The sequence below is a fragment of the Sebastes fasciatus genome, chromosome 8 (assembly GCF_043250625.1).
Source record: "Sebastes fasciatus isolate fSebFas1 chromosome 8, fSebFas1.pri, whole genome shotgun sequence".
Classification (NCBI taxonomy): domain Eukaryota; kingdom Metazoa; phylum Chordata; class Actinopteri; order Perciformes; family Sebastidae; genus Sebastes; species Sebastes fasciatus.
This window is the reverse complement of record NC_133802.1, coordinates 32705906-32716819: the sequence shown is the minus strand read 5'-3', so window position 1 is coordinate 32716819 and position 10914 is coordinate 32705906. Positions and strand designations below refer to the sequence as shown.

At 40.4% G+C, this 10914-nt stretch overlaps 1 protein-coding gene across 3 annotated transcripts in view; it reads left to right on the top strand.

Annotated features, from left to right (window-relative positions):
- The window catches only part of phactr3a (phosphatase and actin regulator 3a), a 51652-nt gene that overhangs the window by 30071 nt on the left and 10667 nt on the right, over positions 1-10914 (top strand). For 2 of the 3 annotated variants that reach the window (XM_074645156.1, XM_074645154.1), the window contains exons 2-5: positions 3603-3767; positions 7913-8080; positions 8660-8875; positions 10437-10665. In XM_074645156.1, the coding sequence (XP_074501257.1) occupies positions 3603-3767; positions 7913-8080; positions 8660-8875; positions 10437-10665 (778 nt within the window). The remainder of the gene's footprint in view (positions 1-3602; positions 3768-7912; positions 8081-8659; positions 8876-10436; positions 10666-10914) is intronic. The other variant, XM_074645155.1, reaches the window with a different exon arrangement.

Sequence of the window (10914 nt, the reverse complement as noted above, 5' to 3'; positions counted from 1 at the left end):
GAAAAATGAAGAGTTACTTGATATGCATTATAAATAGCTGCTCCGTGATTGGACGAGCCCAGACTCTCCTGCAAGCTCTTCCGTATAGCAACAGCCCCCTCCCATCCCTCCTTCTCGCCCGCTTCTCCCTGGAATCCCCTTTCTCTCCTCCTCCTCCTCCCCCCGCCTCCCATCTCCTTCCCTCTTTCAAAAAACGCAGACAGATCTCGTCCCTCCATGTGGCTTCACCCCCCAAAACCCCACAATGCACTGGGTGCAGCCACTGGCTTTAGATGTGGCAGGCAGTGTCTGTGCAGGGGGGCTCCTCTCTCTGCTCTCCTCCTCTCCTCTAAGCTACAGACCGACTTGCTCCTCCCGCTGGCTCCCACTGCTGCGGCAGCATCTGGATGTGGATGTGGTCGCCATGGCAACAGCAGCGGGCCTGACCCCACCTCCTCTCCCCTACTCTTCTCTCTCTCTCCACACACACACACATCCTCTCTCTCTCTTCCTCTCTCTCACAGACACAACGCCTCTACCCCTCCTCCCCCCCCCCCCCCCCCCCCCCCCCCCCTCTCCTTCTCCTCTTAAGCTTTTTTTTTTTTCTCTCTCTGCGCGACTGGGTGCGTTTCCTTCAAGCTTGACCTGGATTTGGCGTGCGGCGCCGCGTCTGCCACGCTGCTTGTGTGACAGCAGTGATGATGATGACGGTGAGAGAGGGGGTGTGCATGGTCAACTGACCTGTTTCAAGGAACTTTTGGGGTCAAACTGGAAATTAGCTCCTTTCATCTCATCTATTCTTCTTTACTTGCCCTTTCATTTTCTTTGATTTCCTCTCATCTGCTTGTTTCTCCCTCCCTTCTTTCCTTTCGCCACTGCCTTTTCTTTCCTCCTCTCCTCTTCCTCTCCCTCTCCTGTCCTTGTTTCTCACTTCCTTTTCCTTTAGCCACAAGCTCTCCTCTCCTCCCCCCAAGCACTACCACCATCCTTTCTACTCCCTATCCATGTGCTTCAGGGCAGAAGCAAAAAAAAAAAAATCAAGAAAAGGAGTCAGCTGTATCCTCCCCCCTCCATCACTGTACTCAACATCACACCCTGAGCCACTCTTCTGCACCCCCCCCCCCTCTTCCCCAATCCCTTCCTCCCCCCCTCCCCATCACAAATCCTAGCCTCTTCCTCCTCAGCTGAATATTTGAACAAAGATATCAGCCTCCTGAAGGCAGATATCGCTGCATTTTTGACACAGTGACGCATGTAGCTCTCAAATACATGGAATTTATTGTTCATTTCCTCTTTCTTGGCTCTCTTTGTGACTGCGACCCAGCAGCGATGTTCACACATGGATCCGTAGAGCCACACTTTATGAAACCAGTCCCAGCAATCATTCACTGAAATGTCCTTTAAAAAGAGGAAAAGGGTCTCTCTCTGTGCACAGTAGATGAGGACAGCTCATCTATATTACAGATGCATTAATATCGTAATAGATCAGCTGCATACTGGTACTTTCATTTGTTTTCATTCCTTTTATCTGAATCATAGTTTGTTTATGAAGCTAAATCTGCTGAATCTTACATAGATTGTAGTTTTGTTTTAGTTACGAACACTTTTTTTTCATATGTCTTATTTTTTATTGTTGTTTTATTTTTATTTTCCGATGTTTACAGTACATTTGGTTACGGCCTGCTGTGTGCTTTTAAGTTGCTGTGTATTTTATTTATTTATTTATTTTTAAAATCAATTTATGTGGACCCCTGGAGGATCAGAAAGCACTTTGTGGGAACTAGAAAAATAAATAATAACTATTTTCCTGCATGCAAAACATAACATGAACATGACCACATGTGGTTCAGTCATCCTCAGACATAAGCAACATAGTAGGGTTGTAACAGCATGAGATTTACACTGTACGATTACCATCTCATATAATATAAAATATAATCACGATATTACACTATTATTATTATTAGTAGTAGTAGTAGTAGTAGTGGTAGTAGTAGTAGTAGTAGTGTTAGCACTTGCAATGACTCTTAAAGGCATGAGAACAGAATAATAACTATCTTGTCGAGAAGGAGGTTAAATAACGCTCCAAGCTTGTGCTAAATTTTGGCGAGGAAAAACTGTCATGGCCATTTTCAAAGCGTTCCCTTGACCTCTGACCTCCAGATGTGTGAATGTAAATGGGTTCTATGGGTACCCACGAGTCTCCCCTTTACAGACATGCCCACTTTATGATCATCACATGCAGTTTGGGGCAAGTCATAGTCAAGTCAGCACACTGACACACTGACAGCTGTTGTTGCCTGTTGGGCTGCAGTTTGCCATGTTATGATTTGAGCATGTTTTTTATGCTAAATGCAGTACCTGTGAGGGTTTCTGGACAATATCTGTCATTGTTTTGTGTTGTTAATTGATTTCCAATAATAAATATATACATACATTTGCATAAAGCAGCATATTTACCCACTCCCATGTTAATAAGAGTATTAAATACTTGACAAATCTCCCTTTAAGGTACATTTTGAACAGATAAAAAAATGTGTGATTATTTTGCGGTTAATCGCGATTAAATATTTGAATCGATTGACATCCCTATATGTCATATGAAGCATGTTAGTTTACGTGTTAGCAGCACTATAGCATGTTAAATTAACTACTAAATGAAAACATCAGCTGTGAGCTTTTAAACCTATGTCCTATGATTATTATCAATGAACATATACTGCTCCTGTCCGTACTTTAACTCATACACACACACACTTATGTCAGTTTATTTCAATACCTTAGATAAGCAAATGAACACGGTATGATAACCGTCAACTTTCACACCACAGTATATATTGATACCGGTACAACATAGTAGACATGAACACACCCATATCATCATGGCTTTGTGGGATGAAATTATAAAAACTGCATCCAACTCATTTTTTCTGCCCAATTTGTGGCATTATGGAACATATTGCAGAGATATTTGCTCCTCCTGAGAAGACTAATCACTGACATGTGTCCTGTGAGAGCTACAGTAGGACAGAGAACATGTAGCAGCAGAGGAGCTGCACAATAAAAACAATCAGCCCTGTTTTTTACCAGGCAGCCGAGTCTAATGCCGTTTCTGGGAAAGCGGGGAGGCTGGCACACCTGTTGGTCTCCAGGGAAATGCATCTTTTGTAGTGTTATGAGGTACTGTCTGTATGTGCTCTCATGTTCCCTCCAATTTTGGAACTGTGAGAGAGATATTTATTTTGATGCGTGACGTATGGCTCGGAGGGAGGGGATTCGCAGGGAAGTAACAGCCGTGAGGGAGTGCGCCTCGATCAAATTAGTCTCTCTAATTCAATCTGTTCACAGCACTTGGACTCCATCATGGTTTATTCAGTAAGGTGAGCGTACTAATTGTGATCTGGTTTCTCTCCCTTCCTCTCTCTCTCTCTCTCTCTCTCTCTCTCTCTCTCTGTCTCCTCTCACCTACTTTTGCACATTTTTTTGTGTGTTCATCTGTGTCCCTGCCTCCATACTCCCTCTCCCCTTTGCCCTTTTCTGACAAACAAACCCACTCTTTCCTTACCCCCATTTCATCCTCCTGCAACACCTCTCCTCTGGGCTTCTCTTCTGTCACACTGTAGTAGAGCTGGTGGACCAGCAGAGGGTGCTGAGGACCGGTTGCCTGGTATCCGGGGTCCACACTCCACCCATCCGACGTAACAGCAAGCTGGCCACCCTGGGGCGCATCTTCAAGCCCTGGAAGTGGAGGAAAAAGAAAAACGAGAAGCTAAAGCAGAGTTCCACAGGTACAGTGCTGGATGGGTGGAGGCTGGCACAGATTCACATCCACACACACACACATTCAAATGCACATTTTCTCTTCATCTCCTCTAATGAATCAAGTTAGGAAGAGATAATGAGAGGGTGTGGGTTGAAAAGATGTGGCAAGTCATGCTCCAACTGTTTGAATTAAGGCAGTCCTCATCAATTTATAATGACGCCAGAGGAGAGCTTTATACATTTTTACTTGCTTGAAGCTGCGCGGCACATTATTGTGCACATTTGAAGGATGAAACAATCAAACAGAGATCGTTGGCTTAGCACCCCATATTACTCTGGATGAGTCATACAAAATACGTAAGAATTTGGCTGGACAGCAGACTGTCATTCAAGATTCATTGTGGTGACTAATTGGCCCCGATACCGATAGCCACAGTGGGCTGTGGTGGAAGAAGTACTCTGATTTTTGTACTTAAGTACAAGTAGAAATACCACCTAAATACGACGGAGTATTAGAGCCACATTGAGGGGGGAAAGAAATCTGAGATTTCGAGAATAAAATCATATTACGAGGAAAAAGTCGTAATTTAATGAAAATAAAGTCATAATATTTCAACAAAAAAGTAATTTCCTCCTCCACAAAAGAGCCAGTTTCCCCATCAGGTCCGTGTGGCTCTTTCTTCAGAATAAACGCAGTTTCTTGCACAATCTTTTCAAGGTCCTGATACTGATGATGTTGTGGTGCTGATGTGACAAAAGATGAAGGATTTGGTTATTTATGAAACCTAAACTAAAGTTTAACTTCACAAGATGCTCCACGTTCCTCGTTTTCACACAGCTGCTCTATTTCCCCTCTAAAATAACACGTAAAATTACTACTTTATAATATTATGACTTTATTCACAATATATTACGACTTTATTCTCAAAATCTCAGCTTAATTTTTTTCCCTTAATGTGGCCCTAATACTCCGTCGTACCTAAAAAATACTGCATTTCAAGTAAAAGTCTTGAATTCAAAATGTTATTTGAGAAAAGTACAAAAGTTTTATTAGCGAAATGTGATTAAAGTATGAAAAGTAAAACTTCCTCATATTATATAATCTGATCATTTAAAAGTAACTTTAAGAGTCAAGTAAATGTAGTGGAAGTACAATATGTACCTCTGCGACGTAGTGACATAGAAGTAACATAAAATGGAAATAGTCAAGTAAAGTACAAGTATGTCAAAATAGTGCTTAAGTACAGATACTTGAGTAAACGTACTGAGTTACATTCCATAGCTGATGGTGGTGAATGAAACGCTTGTTATGTGTTATTGACGTGCATACCTTTAGTTTATCCTTGGTTGCTTGCTGTGGTTGTTGATTGCAGACTGTAGTTTCTTTATCTGTGTTAGTACTTGTGCAATATTTGGAATCTAGCTTATTGTTTTGTGTCGTTTAATTGTGTTAGTTTTACGGTAAAAAACATTTCATCCCCAGCGCTCCAAAAAACACAGAGACCACCCACCTGTGTCTGCTTATTACCTGATTGTGTGGCATGACCCATCACCAACATGTTAACTGCCCCCTTGTGGCGTGGCATACTAATACCCACAAAATGTAAACTAGACCAAACCTTCATATAATATAAACACAAATGTGTTTCCTTCTCTTTAAACCAATATAGTTTGACTCTATACAAATTGAATAAAGTATTAGGGAAAAAAATAATTTGTGAAAAAAGTATCCTGAATTCGAAAATACATTGCAATGATTTGGACCTGAAAATCTGCCAAAAGTAGCTTAACTGTCCCTGTGTATTAGATAACAGTTACTTCAAACACTTGGGAGCATATAACATATATAAGTATCTATGGGTGGCCGGTAGTCCAGACAGACGCATCCCAGGGAGAGTGTATGATGAGAGAAAGATGATTTACAGGGAAGGCTCTTTCCCGGTATTGACCGACAGCGGTCCATTACTTTAAGAGGTGATAACCACTAATAAACTGCCAGTCAGCAAATCTATCATATCAAAACATAATCTAGGGATGTATAAGAATTAAAAAGCCACAACTAGAATTTGCCCCCAGATAGTACCGGTATGTTAAATTTTGGGTCTGGGCCCATGGACTACATAAATGCTTTAAGTTTGGTTGGGAAAACAGGTTTAATACAAAATATATGTATATATATATAATTAAAAAAATATATATATATACATATATATATATATATATATATATATATATATATATAAATATAAACAAAAAATATATACTGTATATACATATATCTAAATAAAAATAAATATATATATACATATAAATAGAAAAATATATAAATAAAAATTAATAAATAAATAAATTCATATTTCTATATATATATAAATAAAAATAAATAAATACATATATATATAAATAAATGTATTTATATGAATATGATTATTATATAATCATTTATTTTTATTCATTTAATTTATAATTTATATTTTTTTATGATTTATATTTTATATAATATTTTATAATATATATACTGTATATATTATTCATTTTATCTATTGTGCAGCAAACAGAATATTTTTTCATCCAGCTGGTTGGAGGAGTCTTTTGAGTATTCTGGAAACGCCTTCAGAGCATCAGTACACTTTTTTAAACAACCTTCAGTGTTTGTCAAATGTTGCCTGGTATTTATTTTTTCTGAAAATCGTATGCTCAGCGCTGTGACTCAAATATGGTTAACACACGAGAGACACAAGCTCAAGCTAATATTTAATTACAGTTCTCTTTCAATCATTAATTTGAACGACTGAATTTTGTAAAACGATAACACGATACGAGCAGATCGTCGTGATACATTCCCGCTGAAAGCTGATCACTTGGTCACCTTGTGCGCTTGCTTTTAAAAAGCAGCAGGTATCTACACAGTGTGTCTGGAGTTATATTTGCTGAACACACGGCTAAATGTGATGCTCTGGCTGTAATGGAGAGTGCTGTTGAACCAAGGACACATAAAGACTGAATGTCATTTAAGGGAAATGGTGACAGTTGGTCACAAGAGAGGTCTGTTGCAGTGTGTGTCAGTGCTTTTCAGTCTTTTCAAGGGCTAATTCCCCCATCACATTATATACGTGTATTTTCATTTTTCATTTACATTATATCTATTCAGACAAACGGTGTATTTTCACTTATATCTCATTGTGCACAAGGTGAAAACTAATCCTCAAACCAGTGGTTTTCCTTAAGGGAACCCTCTCCTATCATTGGGTAAACTGACGACCCCTGACTATGTCACATTTTATTTATATTTCATATTATATTCAATGCATAACAATAACGGTACAGAACAAACTGATAAACTGTATAATTAACCCAAATATTGAACTCAATAACTGCAGGAAGTTTGTGTAAAATGAGGATGAATTTTGAGCTGATTATTTCCTGTTAATATTACATCAGAGATGAATTTTCCTGTTATTTTTAGGAACTTTTAATACAAATCCGTCTGTAATATGTAATTCTTTTAATTTTTTAACAATCGTACATACTTCATAGGCTTTTTTTTGTTTGTTAACAAATTCTGTGTTTTCTTTTCCATGACGCTTTTTAAGTTTACATCTTTAAATAATAATCCAAACTTTAAAAATAACAATTTAGTTTTCTTCACAGAGCTGAATGAAATGCTGAGATATAGACCTACTGTAAGAGCCAACGTGTGTATTTAATTTACTAAACAGTAAAAACGCATCTGGACTTTTTAGAACAAGTCACACAGTAAAGAGCCGACTTCTCTCTCTCTCTTGGCGGCTTTTTAAAGGCTAGTAGTCGCTACACCAACTGTATATTCATTTAAAAAGTTGTCTTACACCCCTTAAAATCAAGAAAGCCTCGTGAAGCTTTGGCGACCCCTAGTGGGGGTCATGACCCACAGGTTGGGAACCAGGGCCTCAGAACCAACTTAATTACACTGGTTTAAACTGCTGGATCATTGCTACACAATTTAACAGGCAATACTCACATCAAGGATCAAAGATGGTCTCAAAATGATTGTAACTGCATAGATCAGCCGTCTGAAAAGAGAGAAATAGAAGAGATAACAGTACAACAATTCTAGAAATGACTTTCTATTACTGGAGATAATTCATATGAATGTAACATAGTTCTGTTTATACCTGTTATCCTGTCCCAGATGTAGCATTATCCAGCAGTCTTCTATGCCACGACCCGAGCTCCCCCACCCAGGGCTGCTGCTCCGACGGCGGCGTCCTGCTCGGAGGATTCGGGGGATCTTTGAACCAAAACCTCACGGTCAGCAGCGTGGAGTACCTCGGTCCCGACGAGGAGCTTCCCCCTCCAGGTAAAGGACGATCCCTCGCCATGCTCAGACTCAATCAATCGATGGACATTATGGAGCTGCAAAAGCAAAACAGATGAGGGAGAAAATGGATTAGTAAAGTGTCTGGGTGTCTTTTCCCTCAGCTTTAGATCAATATGAGAGTGTATAAGATTGATCTGATTATTTACTGTTGTCTTACAACAGGTTGTTGATGTTATGATGGAATTTAATTAGTGCTGTATGTATGTATCATAAGTAAACGTTTGAATTAATTGTATAGATCTAATCCACAAAGATATTGCTTGATGAAAATGGAGACATTTGTGTGAGTCAATTCTCTACACATGGACCATTAGAGGGCAGCAAAGACAATCCAATATCGTTCTTTGCCTTCACTCTCATCAGAGGCCATAACAGGTCTACAATATGCATATTTGTCTGTACAAAACCAGCACAATACAGAACATTTCAGTATAGTTGGACATCTTAGAAAATGTCATTGGTAGAACCCGTGCAGCTTTGCAAAATGTTACAACAAAACTAAAATGTTACCTCAATTTTTAAATGCTTTTTTCCCTTCATCATTTCATTGTGCTCCAGTAGCTGCCCCTCCTCAGGACTGTGAACGGGTGGAGGAGAATGCACTACTACCGGAGGACGAGGGAGGCGAGGAGGTGCACCCTGCCGGGGATTTACCGGAGGGGCTGCAGGACGTGGGCGAGCAGATGGAAGAAAGACCGGAGGAAGAGGTTCCTCCGGTAACGTCCCCACCACAAGTACCTCCGAAACTGTTGCCCCAGCTGAATGCTGGAGACGGTGAGTGCTGTGTGAGGTTAAAGAAAAGGTCATTTCAATCTTATATAGGATTATTCTGAGGGGTCGTGAGATGATCGATGGGGACAGGGGACGAAGAAAAACCTAAATTCTGCTACACAAATTTGTGGTCATTTTGGGGATTTTTCTCCAATCTTTGTTTTTTTGTGGTGAAAAATTTGATGATTTGACCTCTTTGGGCCTCAAACATGAAACCACCTGAGCAGTTTAGATGAGAATTCAATCTTTAGTGGATCTGCTGACAACTGAAACATGACAAGGAACCCAAACTAGACACTGTTTTATTCTAAGAGACGTTTGGGGAGATAAAAGTTAATGCAACGCTGGGATTTCAACCCAGAACCTCCGGTTTACTAGAGGCGCTTTTAAGTGGCTCTTAAGCACAGAACTGGATTAAATGTTCTTAGTTACAGCACAGTTTCCACCAGATCCGGTGACGGAGGGCGTCTCAACGCTGTTGTGGCGAGTTGGAAGGGGGTCCGTATTTGAAAAATCGCCAATTTATGCAAATGAGCCCGTCCACCTCGACGCGTCCGGCCCACGAAAATTGGACCGAGCTGTCAAACGAGGCGATCTAGTTCTAAAGTGAAACAAGATTCAGAAAATGTTTTCAGAAGTAGATTTTGGTGGATTGTTTAGAAGTTTACGAGCAGGCCGCTGTGTTGTTTCCTGTTTGAAACGACGAGCAGAAAACCAGGAACCAATCAGGTGCGTTCCTAGATAGGGAACGCCACCGCTTGAACGACCAGTTGAGTGGAGCAGTGCGTCCTCTAGTGTCCTCACCGGATCTGGTGGACACGTTGCATTACAAGTGCTGTCCTCCACCAAAGAAATTCTTAGTACACTAACACTCGATTAGTTGATTTAATCGACAGATCTGTTAAACTGAGTTTCTCCACAAAGAATCACACAAAAGCACCACTTTCTATCTTGTGTTTATCAGAGATGTGCTCAGACGTTTCTTGGAAATAAGTCAGCATGAAAAAGCATAAAAAACAACTAATCAACGAAAGAAATCTTAGGCGACTAAGACCAAATGACCAGGCGGAGGCAGCCCTATTAGTTACTTTTCACCACTGTTGAACATCTAAATGAGGGAATATCTTTTGGGAGAATGGTGTTCATCCTTCCAGGTAGAGTTCTAGAGGTGTGTTGAGTCTATGACATGCAAAGATATGTTGAAGCTGCTCTGGCAGGCAATTGTGAAGTTTGACAGATCCTAAATTTGGTACTGATACCTTTGTTTGAAAGTTGAAGTTGAAGACTTATCGACTAGGTAGAGCCAATTTTCAATTTCCCTCTCATAATAAACAGATGTGCAAGTCAAGTGGACTGGGCTGTCTAAATTCCCCACAAGTAGAGACGTAAATGTGTTTCCCAAACTTCAGCTCAGTATCAGTGAGATAAACTCCAGCCCCCCAGGAGCCTGCAGACGAATATGATGATGAGAAAATTAAAGAAAACAAGAGAGAGAGAGAGAGAGAGAGAGAGCGAGAGAGAGATTGTGTTAATGAGTGTTTATCTGCTCATCCCTTCCTTTCAGATTCAGGCCCTGCGTCGCTCCCCACTCACCTGCCCAACTCCTACCTCCCCAAGGAGCCTCCACCCAGGGCCACAGAAAGCATGGTTTCGATGACCCTGCCTCTACGAGGGCACCTAGCCAACACCTCAGGGTCCCCACACATAGGCAATATGATGCACCCTCCCATGCCCCCTAGCTGCATTATGGAGGAACTGCAGAGAGCCTTCGCTTCCAAGAACCGACAGGAGAGGTGAGTCCTCAGGTTGAACCCCATAAGTACATCTGTTTATAGTAAGCATCTTCACTCAGACATACTGAGACTGTGAAAAACAAACATGTTGCTTTGTTAGGTCCTATTGGTGTTAAAGCTAATGCTGGCTCTGGTGGATTTGGTAACTACTCACAAATCTACAACATTTCTGACAATACATTTGTTAAAATTTCACATTGCTTTGTGGAATGACACCTTTAAAATATTCTATATTTAAATTCCTTATCC